We start from the raw sequence: 25432 nt of genomic DNA, 5'->3' as shown, positions 1-25432 counted from the left end.
TATCGATACTACAATTATACCATAAAAGTCATAGTTCATTATCTCCAACACAAGTTTACCTGTAAACTTAAGCTTCTCACGTATTCATTTACAATATCAATTGAAACTACAACTACAAAGATCATTTCATACACATTGTTTTTCTAGGACTTTCTTGCTTTATTATAATAGCCTAATGCCATAAGAATAATTACTTTCAAATTTGTTTTTTATTTATGTTTTGTTGTGTGAATGTTGTTGAGAGAGAGAGAGAGAGAGAGAGAGAGAGAGAGAGAGAGAGAGAGAGAGAGAGAGAGAGAGAGAGAGAGAGAGAGAGAGCGTACGGAGAATATACATAAAGTGTGGAAGTTTTATTTTATTACAAACTATGTGAAAGGGACGTGTGGGAAAGTCCTTGCGCAGAATGTGCAATCTTTTGTATTAAAGCATCCAGAACAAATGCTAAGTGTTAAATCAGGTAGAATTTCATTTCTGCATATAGTTCATATTTTGTTTTATTTAAATTAAAGTTGGTTTCATACATTCAAACTTCCTTTTACAAATTGCCCTTTGTAATGCTTCTGGTTGATTTAGAAATTACCTGAGTACTTAGGAGCAGGTGCTGTTCTGGATGGTTGCCTAACTCATCAGCCAGTAGGGATCAAGCAGTTCCTGCACTTCGGGTAGTTGTTTGTACTACAGTTCTGTGTCTCTAGGAGTCGCGCAGGAACAGTCTTACTGTACAGATCAATGTGGAATCATGTCACACATTGTCTTATTAAGATGAGGAAAATCCTATATTTTATTGGTTTTTTATTGAGTGTAAAATTACTACAGTTTTGAACATTTTAGAGAAGATCTCAGAATTTGGAATAACTTAAGTTTCGAAATTATTTGCATTGAATTTTCTTCTCATACCTAAAACTCTGTGTGGCATGTTTATGAACAGCTTGAGACATTATGGTGAGCACATCTTTCTATGAAGCCCACTGAACGGTTTGATGTAGTAATTCGCGAATATCTGTGGGTCAGTCACTGTACAGGATGTGAAAATTATTTGGGTTGGACTGATAAATTTCTCTAAAAAGAAATCACAGTCGCCGTTGACTGTATGAAATATTTATTATTAGGATTGCAATTTCTGCCTTATGGCCATTTTCAAGTAACACTGCAAAAGTTACCTAAACACAAAAATGAAGCACAGGGTTATATACATAATTAAACAAACATGTCATTAAGATAGCAGTGTAATTATAAAAATTGGTGATAAATGTACATAACTTACATTCTGTCAGAATATAAGACTATCTGACATGAGTACATGTCGCCATCAAAATGCAGCCTTTTGACTGCGAGAGTCCCACAAGATCCGATGAGTACGACACTTATTACATTGTAAAATGTTGTTAAATATGTGCTGTATTGTCAATGTTACCATTGTTCTAATAATGTATCACAAATAAAAGCTCAGGTGCACTGACAACATGTGGAGCTAAGTCTGTTGGTGTGAAAATACATTTACTAAAGATACTGCCTGTGCACGTAGCAAAGATAGGGCACACCAAGGATACAACTTATAAGCTTTATATAATAAAGTCTTCTCATCTGTCGACATCATACAGCTTTCTAAATATTGCTATGATTGTAAGGAGCAGTAGGACAGGATGGGAATATTTATTTATAACATAATAGGGGATAATACATGTGTTATCTGTTGAAAAGCTCTCACAATGACTTCAGTGGTCGTACATGAGATGAAGACAGAGCTCTGATATATAATACACTGTGTGTGCGTACATTTTACAGATATGAATGGCGTAAAATGCTCGCCAGCAATCCAATTGACTGCACAGCACCACAAATCGGGACAAAACATCACAATGCCTCAGCACAAATACAGGATGCATTCTTCAACCAGGCTCTATTATAGCAAACAAGACTAAGTAAATGCGTGTACTATTCCATCGAAATTGCTTAAAATGTTTTCGATAAGTGTCATAAAATAACTATACAGTATGAATCACTGTTAAAGTAGATTGATACAATAAATCACATTCTTCGGATACAATGAAATGTCGAGGCTACATTTCATTTACACAAGAATAAAATACATTGGAGTATGTTTTTTTTTTTCCTTCGTTATTGTCCATAAACTTTTCTTTACAGTAAAAACACTGGGATTACTCATAAAATTTGTTACTTATGATTTGAGACAAAATTGGTCAGATACATCACATAAAATTGGTGATCCTAAAATACATAAAATAAGAGAATTGATACATTGCAAGTGGTGGCAAATATGAAACTTCACAGTAACTAATATAATTTTGAAGTATCCACATATTTTTTATAAAACCTCATTCACATGCTTGTCTGTACAAAATGTCAGGGTGGTAAACTCCCATCAGATGTCAAAGGTATTGCACCCATAAGCTATTTTACAGTCAATTTATTTGTACATACAACAGACTGGAAGTTATCTAAAAATCTTTTATTTTTTAAATCATTTGATCATTAAGCAGGTCACTAGGACGATTTTTAATGGAGTTGTAAATTTCTATTTCTTCTAGAATATTCATGGTTCTACTTTTAAGGGATGAATCTATGTTATTGACCATATGTTTATTCTCACTTAAGTGTTTGCTTAAGGAAGAGGTATTGCTCTTTGTCTGCCTGGTTTGTTCTTCAAGCCTGTCATTAAATGCCCACCCAGTTTGTCCTATATAACATTTTGTGCATGAGCCACCTTCTATTCTGTAAATCCCTGATCTTGCAGACTGGTTTGTTCTACTTGTTCCATGCCTGATTTTTTTTCTTAATGTATTGTCTGTGTAAAAGCCGATTCCTATGTTGGTTTTCTTAAACACATTTGCAATTTTATCTGATACTACTCCTAAATATGGTAATTTGGCAAACTTAGTTTTTTTTATAGTTAACATCATCTCTGCAGAACTGCACTCATAGGCAGCACACCGTGCCCGGCACATGTGACGCTCAGGGGCCACAGCACAGCTATGATACCTGAGGATGGGCTTATAACAGTCGGAAACCGGTCATGTGAAAATAAAGTCATTTACAACTGAAGTTGTATTTTCAACCTCTGCTATTTAGCAAATACTGAAAGTGATTTAACATCCAAAAAGAAACAGAGAAACACATCTTGGAAGAAAAACAAGATTTACATTGATAATCAGTACAACTGAGAGTCTGACAATGTGTGTTCGTCCCATCTTGATTACATTCATAATGATATTCCATTCCATGAACTGCATCTGTTCTTGGAGAATAGTAGTGGAACAACAAAACCCAAGATTTGACTAGTGTGCTCCTCACCCTGACTGACACAGGTTGCTTTCAAAAAGTAGACTCCTACTTCTCAGTCAAGGATATTTCTTTCCTTCTCTGAAAACAGGAACTTCAGTCTTGTAAAACAATCACTAATGAAGAATGACCAAATCTACACTAATGGATCAGATTTCAAAATTACTGTTAACAGCAGAAAACCAACAAGTTTCTCATCAAGCAAGTGCAGATATCTGATGTTTTTGATTTTAAAACTTTCTGGCAAATTTATTACAACAAGACTTGTTGCTTCATTGCATTCTTGCCAGAGATCTCATAGGTGATTTAATCAGACATTCTTCCCAAGTGCCTCCAGCAGGACAACCTCTACCCAATACACCCACCAACCTGGCATACCCGACAGGATGTGTCCCAATAAAATCCACAAAGTTGAGAGAGGTAAGAAAACTGCTTCTCCATTCTTCCTCTACTAACTGCATTTCACCCCCTGGTATGTTTCTTTCTACTATTTTCTGAAATAATTCTTTGCATTTCTCTGCTTTCAGGTTCCACACATTTGTCCTCCTTTCTTACCTTCCTGTTCCCTTTTCCTCTTTAATACCTCTTACTGTCACTACTAAAAGATAGTGATCACTATCTAGGGCTTAAGAAGGTATTACTTTAACATTTTTCACTGCCCTATTGGGGGACACTGCAGGAGCCCCCACGAAGAGTGCGTTCACCACTCTAACAACACGCAATCGGGCGTCCCCTGGAAATGACCTAGTCGGCCAATTCTGCAAACACCGGAGCACCAAAACCAAAAGATGACAAAACAACTCTCCGAAGAGACTCAAAAAAGGCCTTTATCAAGACCATCACTAGTGACAACTTCCTGCAATATTGAAGGCTTATCTGTAAATAAAGAAATTTTATTATCTGACATGTGCGAACGAAACAACAGCGATGTTTTAGTGTTACAAGAAACACACAGAGCACCAACTAGCCATAGACCAAAAATACATGAAATTAGTTCTTGAGAGACCACACCAAAGGTACAGAAGTGCTATATTTGTGAACTAAACTTAGACGTATGCTCCTGTGCTCTGACCTGCAAAGAAAATATAGAAATTTTAACTATTGAGCTACATTCATGTACTGTAACATCCGTGTACAAACCACCCAGTGTGAGGTTCAAATTTACGGAGCCTGGAAATTTCCATTCAAAAAACATTAAAGTTGTACTAGGAGATTTTAACTGTCATGGTCTCACATGGGGTTATAAAGAGACGATGACGATGGCGAAATGCTGGAGATCTGGTCAGACCAGCCTAAACTGAAATTGATACATGACCCAAAGTTGCCTGCATCATTTTACAGCGGAAGATGGAAATGAGGATATAATCCAGATAACATCTTTGTCTCCAAAAAGGTATCCCTGCAAACTGTAAAGCAAATCGAGGACCCAATTCCAAGATCACAACACAGAACAATAACTTGCTGCATTACTGCAGTAATCAAATCAGATGTAATGCCCTTCAAGAGACGCTTCAATTTCAAAAAAGCTCATTGGGAACTTTTCACGGAGGACCTTGATAAGGAGATCTTGGAAATTAAACCAGAGATACAATCTTATGAAACTTTCATAGACCTTGTCAAGAAAATCTCTCGACGGCGCATACCTAGAGGGTGCCGTACCCAGTATATCGCTGGACTCAATGGTAGCAGCAAGGAAGCTCTGAAAAAGTATGAAGAACTGTACAACAAGGACCCCCTTCTCAGAGGAAACGATCCAGGCGGGTGAGGTACTGATGTCAGGTATCTCCGAAGCGAGAAAGGAAAAGTGGTGTAACCTCCTACAAGAGACGGACATGAAGCACAGCAATAGGAAGGCATGGAAACTGGTCAAAAGTCTCAACAACAACCCAACAGAACCACAACCAAATTACAGTGAAGTTACACCTGATCAGATAGCTCACCAACTACTCATGAACGGAAAAACAAAGGAAGATCAGGAATGGCAAAATAAAGAGAAAATTGAACAAGGAGATTAGCTTCCTAGCTCGCCCGTTCTTCATTCAGGAGCTACAAGATGCCATCAACGATTTGAAAAACAATAAGGCCACTGGCCTCGACAATCTGAGATCTGAGCAAATTAAACATTTTGGACCGGGAGTACAAGCATGGATCCTAGAGCTAATGAATAACTGTATTACAACAATGCAAATTCCTAAACTGTGGAGGAAAGCTCGGGTTATTGCGTTACTAAAACCAGGGAAAGACCCAGCTGAAGCAAAACATTTCCGGCCTGTCTCACTGCTTTGTCATTTATTTAAAGTGCTGGAGCGAATGATCCTCAAACGCATAGCTGATTATGTGGACAAAGCCCTCATTAACAAACAAGCTGGATTTCGACCAGGAAAATCATGCTGTGGCCAAATCCTTAATCTCACACAGTACATTGAAGATGGCTATCAGAGAGGAGAAGTAACTGGGGTCGCATTCCTGGATCTCAGTGCTCCATATGACACAGTTAACCATAAGTTGCTTACCCAGAAAGTGTATAATGTCACTAAGGACTACACCCTTTCTATGTTCGTGCAATGCATGCTACAGAACAGACGCTACTACGTAACCTTACAATCTAAAAACAGCCGATGGAGGACACAGAAAAATGGACTTGCACAGGGTAGTGTCTTGGCTCCAATATTATTTAACATCTATACCAATGATCTTCCCATCAGCCACCAGACACGAATGTTCATATATGCTGATGATGCAGGATAAAACCTTTGAACAAGTGGAGGAGAATCTCACAGGAGCCTTAACAGAACTTGTTGCCTATTATGACGGCGATAATCTCAAACCAAACACTAGTAAATCTCAAGTATCCGCCTTCCATCTTAGGAACAAACAAGCCAAACAGAAACTCCGAGTCATGTGGCAAGGGGAAGAGCTGAAACATACAAACAGCCCAAAATACCTGGGAGTAACATTGGACAGAGCACTTACTTTTAAGCAGCACTGTCACAACACTAAAAAAAAAGGTCTGTGCCAGGAACAACATACTGCGGAAGCTAACAGGTTCATCGTGGGGAGATCAACCACATGTTTTGCACACTACGGGTCTGGTGCTGAGTATCTCAGCAGCGGAATATGCGGAGGCAGTTTGGAGGAACTCTGCTCACACTAAGCAAGTTGACGTCGCCGTAAACAAAACTGTACGTATTGCCACAGGATGCCTCAAACCAACTCCCACAGACATCATTTATCCCATCATAGGCATAGCACCACTCACTATCCGCAGACACGTAGCCACCAAGATCGAAAGATCAAAACAAAAGAATGATCCTCGACACCCGATGTGCGGCTGAAATACCGCAGGAGTTTCACTGAAACTACTGAAAAGCTCACCACCAAGCCCGTCGCAAGGAAGTCTTCTCCTTGGGAAGAAATGGTGCCACACTCCACAATGGAACTACTTGAGGAGGAATCTGCAGGATTTCAACTACCTTTTACAACTCGGAGGTCATTAAACTGGCTGCGCACTGGAGTAACTGGGTGCAAATCAAACCTGTTTAAATGGGGTTACAGTGATAGCAATAGGTGTGAATGCGGAGCAATACAGGACTTCGACCACCTACTGATTTGCCCAGATATGTCTATAACATGCACTAAAGATGATATTTTGAAAGTCAATGACAAAACAAACTACATTGCTAATTACTGGGAAGGGAAGATATAATTGGTGCATCCGGATGCGGAAGAAGAAGAACTGCCCTATTCATGTCCTGGTCACATCCGTAGTCTACCATGGATTTAGTTGACAAATTAAGGCAGTACCACATTACCTTATGACTTTCCTTCTTCTTAAGCCAGCTATTGGCAACTGCGAGTTCATTCCTTTTACAGAAGTCTAACAATTTCTGTCCTGTGTTTCTCCTTCTCCACCCTTCCATTCCCAATACTTCCTCATACCCTTATCTTTCCTCTCCTGCATGTACATTTAGGTCCACCAGTATAATGATCACCTGTCCAATTAGTTGTCTGCAAACTCCCCATTTTCTCTTATGTAGAACATCAAACTTGTGGCACATATATGAGCACCATTTCCATTTCCTATCCTTTCACTTTCACTATCACTATCTTGTCACTCATTCCCTTCAAGTTCCTCTTTCAACCCTCCTTGCATAACTACTGCCACTTTGTGTATTCCTTCCTTTTTCATCATTCCCACTTACGTACAACCCATATCTGCTCCACAATTACCTACTTCCTTTACCCTTCCACAATTCTAAAAATCTGGTCTCTTCCTGTTCATCAAGTCCACCACTTCCTCTACCTCCCGTGTCAGTTTCTGTATGCTCAATGTACCAAATCTTTCTCCTTGGTAAAAGCTGGGTCATCTTCCATTATTTCCATTCTTTCTGAGGCTTGTTCTGTGTTTGAAAGAATGTATTTTATCCACTATTCACTTGCCGGGTCTATCGTAGCTGGATTTGTTAATGGATTTTTCACTCCAGTGCTTTTGGTCTACAAGAGACATTTTATTTCTGTCCTGCATTTCAATAGATAGGAGCTGCTGACAGCCAATCCCCAATCCATCACTTAGGGATGTATTCTCTAGGGTTCTGAAGAAACTTCCACATGGGAAAAATATATTATATATTAAAAACAAAGATTCCAAGACTTACCAAGCGGGAAAGCGCCGGTAGACAGGCACAATAAATAAAACACACAAACAAAATTTCTAGCTTTCGCAACTGACGGTTGCTTCTTCAGGAAAGAGGGAAGGAGAGGGAAAGACGAAAGGATGTGGGTTTTAAGAGAGAGGGTAAGGAGTCATTGCAATCCCGGGAGCGGAAAGACTTACCTTAGGGGGAAAAAAGGACAGGTGTACACTCGCACACACACACACACATATCCATCTGCACATACACAGACACAAGCAGACATTTGTAAAGGCAAAGAGTTCGGGCAGAGATGTCAGTCGAGGCGGAAGTACAGAGGCAAAGAAGTTGTTGAAAGACAGGTGAGGTATGAGCGGCGGCAACTTGAAATTAGCGGAGGTTGAGGCCTGGTGGATATCGAGAAGAGAGGATATACTGAAGGGTAAGTTCCCATCTCCGGATTTCGGATAGGTTGGTGTTGGTGGGAAGTATCCGGATAACCCGGACGGTGTAACACTGTGCCAAGATGTGCTGGCCGTGCACCAAGGCATGTTTAGCCACAGGGTGATACTCATTACCAACAAACACTGTCTGCCTGTGTCCATTCATGCGAATGGACAGTTTGTTGCTGGTCCTTCCCACATAGAAAGCATCACAGTGTAGGCAGGTCAGTTGGTAAATCACGTGGGTGCTTTCACACGTGGCTCTGCCTTTGATCGTGTACACCTTCTGGGTTACAGGACTGGTGGTGGTAGGAGGCTGCATGGGACAGGTTTTACACCGGGGGCGGTTACAAGGGTAGGAGCCAGAGGGTACCCTGTAACGGCACACACACACACGCATATCCATCCATCCATACATACACAGACATGGATGGATGGATGTGTGTGTGTGTGTGTGTGTGTGTGTGTGTGTGTGTGTGTGTGTGTGTGTGTGTGCGCGAGTGTACACCTGTCCATTTTTTCCCCTAAGGGAAGTCTTTCCGCTCCCGGGATTGGAATGACTCCTTACCCTCTCCCTTAAAACCCACATCCTTTCGTCTTTCCCTCTCCTTCCTGAAGAAGCAACCATCGGTTGCGAAAGCTAATAATTCTGTGTGTGTGTTTGTGTGTTTTGTTCATGTGCCTGTCTGCCGGTGCTTTCCCGCTTGGTAAGTCTTGGAATCTTTGTTTTTAATATATATATATATTACTCAAACGTCAATCAACTGGACTCAGACCCTATCAGTGTGGACCAATTTAGCTATAGTCTATGGAATATGCAAACAGCTAACTTAAAAACCAACATTAAACTCTGAAACTATAATCACATACCTCATCATGGAAGCTCAGACAGAAGCGAGCACTCGGTGGCAGAAGCCAGCGGAGAGAAACAAGCAGCAGGTGGAGGAAGTCGACGGCCCCACTCTGCACAACCCAGTTGACTCTTGTCGGCAGTGTCCTATCGTCATTTTCCTCGAGAGCACGTGTCAGGCGGCCGCTGAGGAAAGGGGTTCGAGGCTCTGCACTGCAAGCAATCTCCTCCAGGCGATTGAACATGGCTGATTCAGTTCCTCCTTCCCACTGAGGTGGGTGAAAAAGTTCACTGACAGGTTTTCCCATCCTGTTGAACAAAACATACATTTTTCTGCCAAATATTTAGCTTCCTTATTAAAACCATTGGTAGGAAAATGTAGTCACCACATTCGTAATTCTATGGATTTTATTCAGAGACTTAGCAATGTCAGGCTAAATAGTATGGATGTGCTTGTTAGTTTTGACATGGTATCATTATACACCAAGGTACCTTTAAAGGACTCTTTATCTCTTATCAGCCAACAGTTTGATAAGAACATTACGGCCTTATTTGAACATGTGCTTTTATCATCTTATTTTCAGTTTAATGGTGAATTTTATGAGCAAATTGACGGTGTTGCCATGGGAAGCCCTCTCTCTCCACTGGTAGCTAATTTATTCATGGAATACTTCGAGGACAAGGCACAGGACTCAGCATGTTTTAAACCTACGGTCTTCTGGAGGTACATGGACGACACATTCGTGGTATGGCACCATGGTATGGATGAATTACATCGATTTCTTAAGCATTTGAATTCCATCCATGCTAGCATTAAATTTACTATGGAAATAGAAAAAGATGGCTGCTCCCCTTTTTGGATGTTGTCGTTCACCGTAAAAGTGATGGCACATTAGGACATGCCGTATATCGGAAACCAACACACAGCATTTTTAAATCGAATGGATATTCTCCGCAACAAATTTGTAGGGCGTTCGATGAGAGACCTAAAAAGCAGGTATGTGATGGGGAAGAAGATAGTAATTTCTTCAGATCTAATGCGTTTTTGCACTAAGTGGGTGCTCTTTCTTCAAAGATAGGCCGTATTCTTGAGAAACACTGTTTTAAGGTGATCTGGCCCCCCACAAAGATTGCTGCTTTACTCGGCTCTGTGAAGGATGATTTACTGCTTCATAAAGCAGGTGCGTACCAGATTCCTTGCGAAAATTGCAAGCAGTCATATATAGGTCAAACAACACACACCGTTCATGAGAGGTGTGTGGAGCACCAAAGATACACACACTTATTACAACCAAACAAGTCAGCTGTGGCCAAACATTGTATTGATACGGGTCATTCTATGAATTACAGTGATATGAAGATTTTAACATCCACCTCATCTTTTTGGGAATCTGTATTCAAGGAAGCTATAGAAATTCGATTAGTGAACAATTTAATAAACAGAGATAATGGTTTTAATTTAGACAAAGCATGGAATCCAACTCTTGGAATAATTAAACGGCAGAGAAGTTGTCATCGTGTCACCGCGCCGATCAACATAGATAAGTGAATCTAATGTCTGTATGCCTTCGCCACAAGCGGCGCATGTGTAAGCGTATGTCTCTGTCACCAACCAGCATCTGTGGCCCGCATGCGCACTACCACCACGGTGGAGCATATAAGGCCGCGCTTGGCACCTTGTCGTCAGTCTTGTGACTCGCTCTGAAGATGGCCGGACGATACGTGGCCGAAATATCAGTATAAGAAATTTTATTTGCGCGGCTGCATGCCCAAAATTTAATGGATTAAAACATACATTATTTAATGCCGTAACATTTGTGACACCATATATAAATGAGTTCTATAATTCAAACAGTGGAAAATTCAGGATGAAATAGTGCAATATTATGAAATGATAGATTGCTACACACCATATAACAGAAATGTTGAGTCACAAATAGGCACAAAAAAAAAGACTGTCAAACATGTAAGCTTTCAGCCAAAAGGTCTTCATCACAATTAGACAACACATACACACCAATCACACACACGTGACCACAGCCTCTGGCAGCCAGAGACTGGTCGTGTGTGTGTGTGTGTGTGTGTGTGTGTGTGTGTGTGTGTGTGTGTGTGTGTGTGTGTGCTCAACATCTTCCCTACATCGTAAGTAGCAATCTATCCTTTTACTAATAGTTAAGTGATTCAGAGTGACTTAATGTTAATTGTTTTAACATTTGCATTATGATATTACATCCACAGTTGTGGTGCCAAACCATACAACAACATTTTCAGCAAGAAAAATAATTACCATTTATTCCCTTTTTTTAAATTTATAAATCCCTTCAGCTGCATCGTTGTTTTTCAGTTTAATTGCTATCGATTCTGAAGCCACATGGCTCTATCTTTAGACACAAGAAAATAGAAATCAATGTATGCTATATCCACAATTATACCATCTGATTATGAGGAAACTGCTTAGACTAAAAATCAAGCTACACTTGTTTTAAGTACTAACCTCTGTAACATCAATTAACTACACGCAGGAGGCATGTTGCAATATCTTTTTGAGTATCATTATTTTCATAATGCTTCCAGCATTAATATCTGTTACACTTGTGTAAACAGCTAAATGTATATGAAAAAGATGCATTAGTAAGAGCACATTTTTGAATACCAGTTCTTCCATCATTCTCACATGCCTATGGGTGAACAGTTGATAGGCCTTGTGGCAGAGGGAGCTGTCCTGCACGTATGGAAAAAAAAGGAGTTTATAGTGTCTGAACAGTTCATTCTGTTCCTTATCATGTGTCAAAACCTCTGGTAAATAATATAGTCCACATGCCATCTAAGCCATTTATTCAAAGCCACAGATTTCAAGTCAACAAGACTCTCAGTCATCGAAAGATGACTGGATTGTAACAATAATCTGTCAATACAATAATATTTGAAATTATTTGTTTTCAATTCTTTAATACTAAAGTTAACATAATTTGTTAAACTTTCTTATTACAACATTATTTTAGGGACATCTAATATAAAATAAATGTAATCCTGATGCCAATTACATTAATGGAAGTTCGAATGTGAAACAGTAGATATCACAAAGTTGACAATTATGTGCATACAAAATGGAGACAATTGCTGCTGCTACTATTGGGAAGAAGCAAAAATACAATAAAAAGTCTTGAAAAATGCACAGAAGAATGAAGAGTGAAGAATGTGTGTGGCATACAAAAAGTTTGTGCTTACCAGCGAGGTGCTGGCTGTGTGTGTAACATTCATGCAGCAAAATCTAACCTCACGTCCTGCTGTTATGCTTCATTAGTTGAGGACACAAAACTATGATTTTTTTGAAACTTTTACAAATTAAATGATTTTACGATTCAGATTCAATTTTCATCTGGAAAAATTACACAGAAACAGTGTACTCATGATTATAAACATGATTAAAGTGATTCCTCAGTAAGCAGATTGAAGTAACTTTTGAGTATAATGTAAAATTATATTTTGGTGAGTACAGAGCAGGGACGGCCACACCATACAAACTTTAAGAGACATTATAAGAGGATGGCGCTTATCATCATCATCATCATCATCATCATCATCATCATCATCATCTTATACAGTTTCAAGCTGCCTGACTTGTGTGTCTGGGGTGTAAGTCTTTCCATATTTTCCTGTCCTTCCACCATGTTCCTCATGCCACTCTGTCCCAGTCTTTTCCTCTCTTCATCACACATTCTGTCTCCTGATCTTCCTCTATGTCTCTTGCTTCTCACTGTCATTTCGTGAGCCTGTTTTAGTATTCTGCCAACTCTGATTCTAGTAACAGAGCCATATTATCTTACTCTTGTCTTTTTCCTTGGTCTTCTTTTCAATATTTTTCTTACTGTCTCACTTAGACTAGTTATGCTAGTAAGTCCTAGTCTGCTGCTGTGAAATCTGACCCCGCAAGCCATTAACTGGCCTTTTCTTCATTACACACATTGCCAATGCATACTTGGGTACTGGAGCATAATCTCAGTATAACATTTGCTTACTTTTGGTGGTACATCCTTGCTCTATATCAGGCTTCTTTCACTCTGCAGAAAACCATGGGCCTGCCTTCCCATTTCACGCACCTCCTTATCATTCCTCCCATTGTCTTGTATTATGCTCCCCAGGTACTTGAAATATTCCACTTTCTTTAGTAAATGTCCTCTAATACTTTTATCTGTTGCTGCTCTCCTCTTATTCCTCATTGTCAGAATCCCTCCTCATTTCTTTGCATAAATTTCGACCACACTTCCTCACATACATTTAGCATTTGTCTCCTCCTCCATTTCTCCACAGCATTAAATCATTTGCAAACACCATTGCTTTTATATCTTCATCTCCTATTTATATTGCCACCTCTGCCACTATCTCATCCATAACAGTGATGAAAAGTAGGGAGGTTACAGTATTCCCTTGATTCAACCCATTTTTCTATTCAAGCTAGCTTCTGTCTCAGACATCTTTAGGTATCACTCTCAGCATTCATGAACACAAAAGAGAAAATGTCTTTACGTTTATATGGCCACCAAACAAGTAATACAGAGGCTTTCTGAAGTGGCATGTTGTTCGTATATCATACTGTAGGTAACACAAAACATATTTCATGCAAGGCAGCTAGTTTAATTTGCCTATCAGGGTTACAAACAAAACAAAGGTAATATGATCACCTTACAGTATGCCTTTGTTTGATTGGGTTTGTATGATGATACTGAGCATTATATCTTCCTACAGGGCATATCCTGTTATTTAATAACATTGATTTTGATAAGAGAGAGGATACATGACTCATATGTACATACCAGACCAGTGGTATGACTTAATTCGATAATCACACATTCCTCAGCTATCTGTGGTGTGAAAGTGAAAAAGGAAGACTTCAAGAATTATAATCCAGTCAACCACAAAATAATAATGGGAAAAAGTAATGGAGATGCAAAACTTTTGTAATCAGGAAATTTGCAGCAGTCATTTTAAGAAAAATGTAAATGCCTTATTCTTTAAGAATATCAGACTGGAGCTGAAAGAAAGGAAAAAAGTGCAATTATTTGAGATCTAAATATCACCTTACAGATGCATCTTTATACACTGAAGAGCCAAAGAAACTGGTACACCTGCCCAACATTGTGTAGGGCCCCTGCGAGCACACAGAAGTGCTGCAACATTATGTGGCATGACTTGAATGTCTGAAGTAGTGCTGGAGGGAATTGACATCATGAATACTAAAGATCTGTCGATAAATGTGTAGGAGTACAAGAGGGTGGAGATCTCTTCGCAAAAATCAATTTCATGAAAAGTAATAATTTTTTTAAAAATTTATTGTATTTTCTAGTTATTTAGTGTGGAGAATGTGCGTGCACACCTCCCCCCTCCCTCTCCTGTGCCCTTACAATGCATGCGTATGTGCATGTATATGTTTTTGCTCGACAACAGACTTATTCGAAAAGCTAGCAAGTTCTCTTTTTCTTTTGTCTGTGCCTGTTGAGGACTCCACAGTTATACTATCCAGTGACTGCTCTCCTTTACCCCTCAATGATCTATATGAAACACTGTTTTTCTCAGATACAGTCATATGGACGATAGCTTCCTCTGGTACTAGGACCCTCAATTACCCAGATGAGAGAGAGTTTGCAAATGGTGACAGCATGCAAAAACAGACATCACATTCATCTGATTTACTAAAGAAGATGTAACTGCAAAGTATAAGACAGAATGCAATTCTGTCTTCCTTGGAGAGGGAGAGTTGGGGGTAAAATGCTCACTGTGCGCATCAACAGTTGGAGTGTCACTGGGGTTTTAGGGTGCTTCCCAGCCCTACCAGTTTCCACACAATTAATGACATCACATAGTGCTACTTCTTAGTAGTGAATCCTGGATGAGATCAAAGGGTCAGTCATCTATTCATTTCTGCTGTCCTACTAAAGTTTCCTCCTGAGAGCCCTGAACTAGTCTGCATAACTTTTCTAATCATAAAAGTAAACTCTATCCACAGACCCCGGCAGGTTCACTGGTACCGACCGACTGCTGTGTCATCCTCTGCCAATAGCATCTCCTTAAATACCATCTGTACAGAGCAGTAGTCAATGATACACTTGATGTTTGTACTGATGGTTGGCACACAACTTACATTCATAGGACTTTTGTTTGTTTTTGTGCAGATCTGAAGACTGGCAACATTGGTGATGTGGTATTATGCTGCCAAAATATTCTCCCCAGCAGTTGCTACTTCTTTGTGGCTCCACAGCACTGGAGCTCTCACATGTAGATAGCGTGATGCATGTTAAATGACAGTGTGCTACATTCTCTGTTATTTTGAACACAAACTATAACATCCACCTCCCAGCAAGATAGCTGATCACCACCACTTCAAACACTTTGGTCACTTCTATGCACCGTTCCAGAGATCTTAAACAGTGCCAATCTTGGTTCATAAATGTTATAAGGAATGAAATTGTCACTATATTATTATTTTACTCACCTTCGTGCACACCGAAGAGCTTCAGTCTTGGATACGGGTTTCTCTCCCAAGATATCAACTAAAGATTCCAGCGGTCTGAATAGCCGACGACCTTTGGTCAGACTAAACATGCGCCTTGCAGAAGAACGAGCTTCACTCTCTGAAATACCTGGATTGAATTGCTGCAACACACGCTCGGCAAAAGCAGAGCCTGCACCATATATCCGTGCGTAGTTCAAAACCTGCAGACACAAAAATTCATTATTAGCACACAATCTTTCAATAAGACAGTGAATTACCAATTTAATGGAGCAGTTTGTGAAAATAAGAAAAAGGGAAGGTTGGGGTTTAACATTCATATGATGATATGGTCAGTGAAGACAGAACAGAAACTTTGAGAAGGATGAGGAAGGAAGTCAGCTGTCCCCCTTCAAAGGAGCCACCACAGCATTTGAACTGTCATCATCCTGAATATGAGTCCAAAGTCTTATTACTACACCATCTTGATCAGAGTGAGCATAATAACTAAAAAAAATTTGAAGTTACTCTTGCAAGACTTCCCTGTTCATCAAGCCATTCAAGGCCTCTAAGCCAGGAGCAGGCAAACGTTGCACGTAGCTTATGAGCTTACAGTGGTGCAAGTGTGCTGCTCGCGTGCAATCGTCGACTGGGGTAGTGGCAACAGCCGGCAGTGTAGTACCAGGCAGTGTAGTACCAGGCTAAGTTGCAATCATTGATGTAAAGTGACCACTAAGTAGTGAATGTTGTATTTCAAGAACCAGAAAATGCAGAGTGAATCAAGGAAATGGAGATTTAGAGATTTGCTATCTTTTAAAAAGGAGTGGGAGAATCAATTTTTCTTTGTGCAAAAATGTGAAAATTCGAAATGTTTAATACATGGCAGTATTCTTGCTGGTCAGCGGAAGTTTAGTATTGAACGTCATTATAATAAATTTCACAAGGGCAAGTACAATTTATTGTCGATTCTGAGCGGATGGGGAAATTGACTGAGCTTAAGAAGAGCGATCTGATGATACTAGATAAATCTGACGTAAGTTGCTGTTGTCATGAGAGATCTGCGACTTTCTTTTGTCATGTCTCTCATCTAACTGTGGAAACAACAGTTTTCGTCAGGGAATGCAGTGCATTCCTACTCTGTTTGCTGTGCAAGAACAGAATTTCAAAGAATATATTTCCATGCTTAGTGGAATAAAAGGGGAATTTCTCAAGCGATTTGGGGATATATCGTATTTATTCCAAGCTTCTGAATAGTTCTCGAGACCATTTGCTGTTTCTGTAGATAATATTCATCTCAATTTACAAATGGAATTAATAGATCTACAGTGTAACTCTAGTCTGAGAGACAAGTTCCTTTTGGCAAGGCGTGTAATAGGCTTTTACCACGACTTTCCACAGCAAGAGTTTCCTTGTCTTCATCGTGAAGCTGCGAAGATAATGTCAATGTTTCGCTCGACATATGTTTGAGAGAGTTTTTTCTGTTATGAAAATTAATTAAGAGCAAACATCCGTGATGACAATTTATGTAACTGCTTGCGTTTGTACGTAGAAATTTTGTTCCAGACATTAAACGTATTGTAAAATACGTTAATTAAATAAAATGGTCGTAGGTAATAGGTACTCTTTCAAACCATGATTTCTTTCAAGCACTCCTACTAACCTTATTCCTTCATTCAATAACCTTATTCCTTCATTCAATAAAGCAAGCTAGGAAACAAAAACGCATTGCAGGAAGGAGCAGAGAGATAGTATGTTGGTGAGGGGTGATAAGCGGGTGGCCATCTTGCCCTTGTGTGCACACAGAACACCTATTAACTGCACACATCCAAGTGCACCGCACACAAGCAGGTTTCCTGCCCGTCCCTGCTCTAAGCTATGCTAATCAACTTCCTTCAATACAACCATGTCAACTAACAGCTAAATACCCATGAACAATGGATTTATCTGTAATGATACTTGAAAAGACAGTTGGACACCATGCTTTACTTTTAACTATTGGTACATGATGTGTATATTTATGTTTTCATGTAGCCTTGATTTACTTTGAAGGATATGATTAGAAGTGGTTTGAACAAATACTCAACATAGGAAATGTGCAGATATGCTGCATAAGTAGTGGAAATTATTTCCAGAAAAGTGATACTTTGGTGCAAGGAAGAAGATCATACAACACTGTAATGCCTGCACATTTGTGCAAGGCCTGCTTTTAGTGGGGGCTGCCATAAATCCAGTTCCATAAATCATTTGTCAAAGCAGCCCTCCAGCTTCCCTTTCTCAGAATCAGCGAATCCCATGATTTTAAGGACTCGAGAACAGTCACAAAAGTTTGCTACATTCTTCACTCACTGAAGAATAGATCTGATATAGGCAGGTATCTGATATACCTGCCATTGACTAGGCAGGCAATAAACCATTTCCACCAAGGTCCCTTCCTCAAAATCTACCTATCACCTCTACTTATTGGAGCCTAGGTCATTCTGCTGAATTCCTCATCCTCTTTACAACTGTTAACAGTTTTAGCACAGATATTAGGACAATGGATCTGTGGGCTGCAATTAAAGCCCAGACCTTGATGTAGTCCATGTTACCAGTACATAAAGGTACATGATGCCACCTTATTTTTGATGACAGGATGAAATCTAACACACTGTGTAGAGTTGAAAACCATTGCTGGTGAACTGAGAGAAGAAAGAAATTTTAACCAGGAGTAACAGCTTGCCCCACTGGATGAAGAACACACAACTTTTGACCAATGACCCAAAACTGATGAGAAATGCAATCTCAGAAGGTACAAAAGATCGGAGACGTGAACAATTAAAATGGGCTGCAGTCACAGGAAGTTTACCACATACCACAGACCTTCTGTTGTATCGTTCACTGGTGGACTTGCTAGGAGGATTGGTGAGCAGTCACTGCACTGAGTTGCTGTGACCGACTGTCTAATACATTTATGAGGGCCTAGTTGCAGAAAGTGTGATGTGCCCCATTCTGAGCCAACAGGCCTCAGAATGACCGTGTAGGAACTTTCACTTTTCACTGTAGACCAAACTACTCTTCTTTAAGCTACTTGATGAATATTTGCAAGGTATTAATGCAACTGCATTTATGGGCTTGTATGGAATAATGAACACAATATCCCTCACCAGGGCCAAATGATTCTGTGATGTACTCAACAAATGCTTAATTGGCTTATTTAAAGGAAAATACAAATTAATAATGTATTTCTTTGTCTTCGCATATATGGTTCTCTGATTTTATCCATTAGATAAGGTTTTTGAAAGCCTGCAACTGTGAAAATGATACGTTTGTTTATAAATAACTTTCCTGCTACCAGGCACATTGTTTAATTTATATTTGACTTGACGGTTTTGGGAAATTACTCACTTTCCAGTGTGTTTGCCTGTATACTACATAATTTTTCATAATTTTTCTTTTTCCATAGTTTTTAATAAAAAATGGATAGTACAAAGAGGAAAACACACTTGAAAATGGGAATCATTTCCTGGAACATATTGTGTAAAATATATGTAGAAGAAAATCTGGATTGGTAGCAGGAAAGTTATTTATAAACAAACACACTGTATATGGTTCTCTGCTACCCACATTTTCTTTGTATAATCTATTCTGAACATTCTACTTTTTACTACTGTTCATTTACCTCCAGCATTCGGGTACCCAGAAATTATTAATATTTCTGGCAGGACAGGATGGTTCCCATATACTGGTAATTTTACACCCATCAAGGGGCCCACTACAGTAGCCACTATAACACATTGCAGAAGAGTGCCCCATAGGAACACAAACAAGCAGTGCTGTGAACATCTGATCGTGAACGAGACAACTAGCACACTCTAAATATTTTGTCAAAAATTGTTACATTTATTAGTGTTATTTAATTTAATTGCAACTGCTAAACAAAAATTCTTAAGTTTCTCTGTATTGCTAATAACTGTTCAGTATCTCTTATGCAGAGGATGCTTACACAACAGAACTGAGACTGCATTATTTGTCAATGACAGAAGATAAGTAATTCATCATCTTAGTTTTCTTAGTTGATACAAACTTAATGGGGCAGTGTATGTTTGGCGAGAGGTTTGGGAGAGCGCATGCAGCTAAGAGATCGCTAATAGCACTTCCAAACTAGTTACAAGAAACAAGTGTGTTCCACTACACACTATCATTTTCATGTCCCCAACGTCTATCTCACTCTAGACCCACATCGTAATGTCTTGAGTAAGCTTTCATTAAGTGAATAAATATACATTGTGTTATCGCCAATTGTAAATACAGACAGCAAAGAGTAAATGTCTGCAATCTTACAAATAGACTGTGTTGCCTTCTGTGGAAGGAAACAGCCTGACTGAAGTGTGCTAGCAATACTAAATTATAACATTAAATTAGATTGTCAGCATGTATACTGACTGAATAGATGATCTGTCCTTGATGTCTAGTTACAGTCAGATACAGGTTGAAACTGCTGTGGTTCTTGGCCTACTGATGCTTATCACTGATGACATGTCCGACAAACCTCTTGGGTCCAACAGACTAGTATTTCGTGGATAATGTTGCTGGATGTCCTCTTACTTGTGAGGTCTTAGGATGTTAGTACATTGGTTTGGATGAAGGAATAATTGACAACAGTGAACTAAAGAAATTCAGAGAACTGTCTTCACAGAATGTTTCACTCTGCAGCAATGTGTGCACTCATTTTGAAACTTCCTGCCGCACAGAGTGGCTTAGCGGTTTGAAACGCCTAGTCACAGAGTGCGCGGCCCCTCCCACCAGAGTCTCGATTCCTCCCTCAGGCACGGCTGTATGTGTTGTTCTTAGCATAAGTTAGTTTAAGTAGTGTGTAAATCTAGGGACCGATGGTCTTAGCAGTTTGGTCCCTTAGGAATTCACTCACATTTAAACATTTTGAAACTTCCTGGCAGATTAAAATAGCATCCCATGTCAGAAATTGAATCCAAAGTGCTAGATTCACAAAGGATGCAGGAGAACTTCTGTGAAGTTTGGAAGGTAGCAGATGCTGTACTTGCAGAAGTAAAGCTGTGAGGGGTGACTGTGAGTTGCGCATGGACAGTTCAGTCAGTGAGAGGATTGCCTCTGAAAGGCCCATCCAGCTTCATGGCCCATCTGACAGTTTTAATTTGCCAGAAGTATTCAGTAAACTGTGAAAGATCTATGTCTGTACTACGGAATGTGCCTAATTGCCTGTGGTGAAATGCATGCCAAGCTATATCTGAACCCACACTTGCTACATGAATTTTGGTTAATGTAACATACTTGTTACAGTAATACACCTTTCTCATTGTGCAGTTAAAAGGATTAATGACAAATACTGAGCAGCAGGAATGATCTTGAGATCATGGTGGGGGTTTGGTTGGGTTGGGTTGGGTTGGGGTGGGGTGGGGAGGGGAATGGAGAGGGGCAGGAAGGAGGGAGTAGGCTGGGGAGGGGGAGAGCGCCTAGTGGCTCATGGGAGAGTAGAGAGCTGTCCGTGGGCTAGATAGGGGTCCAGATAGAGGGGGTAAGTGGCAGACAGTGGCATGCGATATCACAGACTAGAGCATGAGATAGCACACACAACTAGTTGATGTGGAGAGAGAAATGGGATGAGGGTACTGAGGCAGGGGATGGTGTGTGTAGACACACACACACACACACACACACACACACACACACACACACACACTATTGGGTGGGGGTTGGGGAGCAGTGAGTTAGCTTAAGTTTACTTCAGAAAGATTACAGGAGTGAAAGGTGTGCTGTAAGGATAGATCCCATCTGTGCAACTCAGCAAAGCTGGTGGTGGTGGGGAGGATCCACATGGCACAGGCTGTGAAGCACCCACTGAATCCTTGCATGTTGTGTTCTGCTGCACGTTGCATCACTGGGTGGTCCACCTTGTTTTTGGCAACAGTTTGGTGGTGGTCATTCATTCTAGTTGATGGTTGGTTGATTGTCAAACCAATGTAAAACACTGTGCAGTGTTTTCAGCAGAGCTGGTGTGTAACATGTTTCGTTTCACAGGTAGCCCAGCCCCTGAAGGGGTAGGGTAAGCCAGTGACAGATCTGGAGTAGGTAGTACTGGATGGGTGGATTTGGCCGGTCTTGCACTTGGGTCTTCCACAGGGACATGATCCCTGTGACAGGGGACTGAGGGTGGGAGTGGCATAGGGATGGAGGTTGGGTGTGCGGCAGAACACCACCCTAGGAGGGACTGCAAGTATTTTGGGTGCTCCTATCAACGATTCAGCACTTCTACCTAGGAATCTGGTAATTCTCAACAACAACTTTCCATGTGTTATTTTTGAGTTTCGAATATAAACATATGTGAAAAGCTTACACGGAGACATAAAGTTGATCATGTACGCAACAACAAACAATCTATAAATATTATGATGATTAGTAAAAAACCAAGCTACTGAAACACTATGGTTTGTGTATCTTAGCTTCATACATCCAGATTTGTCATCTAGAATAACGCTGTGGGACAGTACCAAAAATGTAAACGGTTTTTATTTTGCAGACAAGAGCCATGTGTAGTGTACACTTGACCCATTTAGATGGACCCTACAGTTCTCAACCCTAAAGCGTAAGTCCAGGAATTCGCAGCCTGGCTTGTCACAGAACTCGACTCAGAATCAACAGGACAATGTTGTAAATTGTGAGCTTCACTGAAACTCCGTGCACAGGCCAGTCTTCTCAAACTTCCCTCCCAGTTGCTGGAATGGCACAAGTATGACCTCTGAGCCCAGTTTGCAGTTGGTTGCACCCTTTTCCATCAATGGCTGCTGGAACAGCCTCTTCAACATGTTGAATGAGGCCTCCAGGCATACACATTGAGTGCACCTGGTGTACTTTACTGTCCCTTGCTGCCATTTCCCTAACAGGTACCACCTTCACAGTGTGTTTGAACTGCCGACGATTAATAGACCCTTACCCTTTTGTATTTGCCTCCTCTTGACACTGGATGAAATAGTTTCTCCAAAATAGGTGAAAAGTGCATCCCACTTGAAGTGCATCCCACTAGGTCAGTTTCAGATTCAGTGAAAGATAGCATCTCGAAATTGTTGGTTGGACAGTGTGTATGTGAAAAGGTATTTTGTTTTGCATAAGAGAACCATGAAGGATTGTTGTCTTGTGTCCTTTGCTACAATTCTTCATGGCTCTCTTCTGCAAAATAAAAACCCTTTTCATTTTAGGTATTGTCCCACAGTGCTACTCTAGATGCTAAAGGTCTGTTGTCCTTTGCTGCAATTCTGTTGCTACTTAGGTGGCTGACTGTTTAAAGGGTGCACACAATGGCACAAGGGTCTTTTAGATTGCATAACTCTCCATCCAACCCAGATAACGATAGTGTAGGAAAACCACGAGCATCAGTGTAAGATTGAAGGAAATGCCTCCCACAGGTGAGACTATTAAAATCCTAGTGGTAAACTGCCGAAGCATTTGCAACAAAGTGCCAGAGTTCAGTGCTTCTGAAAAGCAATGAAGCTCACATAATACTAGGTACAGAATGCTGGTTGAAACAGGAAACAGAGGTGGTGTATTTGTCACAGTAGACAAAAACTCAAATCCACCGAGATAGAAATTGAAGCTGCATATGAGATTGTTTGGGCAAGACTCAGTTTGGGCATAAAATGATAACTGGATCCTTCTATTGCCCACCAGACTCATCTCCTGATGTAACTGAAATCTTTAGAGAAAATCCCAGTTCACTTGTATGTAAGTTCTCCAATCATACTATAATCATCAGGAGACTTTAATCAAACAGTTAATTCGGAAAAATTACAGTTTTGTTACTGGTGCGTGCGATAAGACATCCTGTGAAACTTTACTTAACGCCTTCTCTGAAAAGTCCCTACAACAGATAGTTTGGAACCTCACTCACGATAGTAATATACTGAATCTAGTGGCAATAAATATGGCTGACCTCTCTGAGGACGTCCACATCGAAACTGGTATCAGTGACCATGATGCGGTTGTGACAACAATGATTACCAAAGTACAAAGGATAACCAAAACAAGCAAAAAGAGATATATGTTCAGTAAACTGCACAAAAATCAGTAGTGTCATAACTCAATGAGGAACTTGAAACTTCCAGCATTGGGTAGGGGCATGCAGAGGAACTCTGGCTCAACTTTTAAAGAATAGTTGACCATGCATTGGATAGCTACATACCCTGTAGAACAGTTCATAATGGGAGGGAGCCTCTGTGGTAGACAGTCACTGTAAAGAAACTTCTAAAGAAACAGAGACTACTGCATAGCAGGTTTAAAACAAAGCACAGGACTGTATACAGAGAGATGCTGAATGAAACGTGTTTGGCTGTTAAGAGAGCAAAGCATGAAGCCTTCAATGACTGCTGTAGCAGTATACTGTCAGATGATCTTTCACAAAACACAAAGAAATTCTGGTCGTATGTAAAGGCTATTTGTAGCCCCAAAGTTAGTGACCAGTACCTAACAAAGGAGACAGGAGCTGAAACTGAGAGTAGCAAAGCACAATCTGAAAAACTTACATCTGTTTTCAAATGTTCCTTTACAAAGGAAAACCCATGAAAATTGTCCCAATTTAATCCTTGCACCACTGTAAAGATGAATGAAAGTAATATTGGTGTCAGTGGTGCTGAGCAACAGCTGAAATAATTAAAACTGAGCGAAGTTCTAGGCCCAAAGAAATCCCTATCAGATTCTATACTCAATTTGTGGCTGAGTTAGGCCCTCTTCTAACTATAACAGGGTGTATACGTGAACAAGGGAAAAAAAAATTCCTGGGTTTTTCCCAGATGTCCCGGTTAAAAATACACTTCCGCCTGGGAAAAAATACACTTTTTTCATGTTAAGTGACAGTATGCTTTCCATTGCAACTGCAAAACTTACCAATCCTTTGAATGGTTATAGTTTTATACACCAGTTTAGCATAGGACACGTGACATCGTTCAGTCAATAGCAACATCACTGTTAAGCAGCAGGAACACATGAATAGGTAAAGTTAATGGTTTAAATTAATATACACAGTGTTGGCACAAGAAAAGAAAAGCTTTCACATATAATACTAGTCTCTAAGATTAATAAGCTGCAAGAGAAGCTAAGCTTTCACATATAATGTTGATCTTTTTTGCGCGTGTTACACTTTACATCACACAAATGTGCCAGTAAAATTTTTAATAACCACAGAAATGTCTGACCTTCTGGCCTCGAAATTCTTCTCAATAACTTATCATTAAAGACTTGATTTTTAAATGAGAGTCAATCGCTCTGTGATTTAAGAATTTCATTATACATTCTTGCTCATAGTTCATCTTGCATAAAAGGAAATTTACTTTGAAAATAATTCTTTTCAAACCACCATTCGCAATATTTTTCCACAACCTGTTAGAAACAGGTTTGTTCCAGCAGTTACCAGAGAGCGCTAGACAACAGGCATCACTGCACTTGCGGGGCTACGGTGATGTAGGAAGCCCATATATTAATACATGTAAAGCATTAAAAGATCTTACATTATGTCATAAAAGAAACAAGATATCAGAGGATACTCCAAGAGCATCAGAATTTCATGAACTACACTAACATGCATAATTCAGCTTAACGTGCACATTTGTATGTCCAGATTCTCAATGAAGTAGGCCTCGACCTGATATTAAGCTTTTCAGTGTGATTTTCAAGATGTAAATTTTCTTGGGGCACCAGTACCTTTATTATGGCAGTACTT

The 25432-nt window shown here is 39.9% G+C and overlaps 1 protein-coding gene across 6 annotated transcripts in view; it reads right to left on the bottom strand.

Moving 5' to 3' along the window:
* Nucleotides 1-25432, bottom strand: part of LOC126354738 (DNA polymerase subunit gamma-1, mitochondrial) — a 142741-nt gene that overhangs the window by 12468 nt on the left and 104841 nt on the right. For 5 of the 6 annotated variants that reach the window (XM_050004606.1, XM_050004605.1, XM_050004607.1 and 2 more), the window contains 2 exons: nucleotides 15715-15935; nucleotides 9245-9533 (listed from right to left, as the gene is read on the bottom strand). In XM_050004606.1, coding sequence (XP_049860563.1) covers nucleotides 9245-9533; nucleotides 15715-15935 — 510 coding nt within the window. Of the gene's footprint in view, nucleotides 1-9244; nucleotides 9534-11727; nucleotides 11947-15714; nucleotides 15936-25432 lie in introns of those variants that run through there. The other variant, XM_050004610.1, reaches the window with a different exon arrangement.

The sequence above is a fragment of the Schistocerca gregaria genome, chromosome 3 (assembly GCF_023897955.1).
Source record: "Schistocerca gregaria isolate iqSchGreg1 chromosome 3, iqSchGreg1.2, whole genome shotgun sequence".
NCBI classification, from domain to species: Eukaryota; Metazoa; Arthropoda; class Insecta; order Orthoptera; family Acrididae; genus Schistocerca; species Schistocerca gregaria.
Note: the sequence above shows the minus strand (reverse complement) of the source record. Positions and strands in the feature narration are given on the sequence as shown.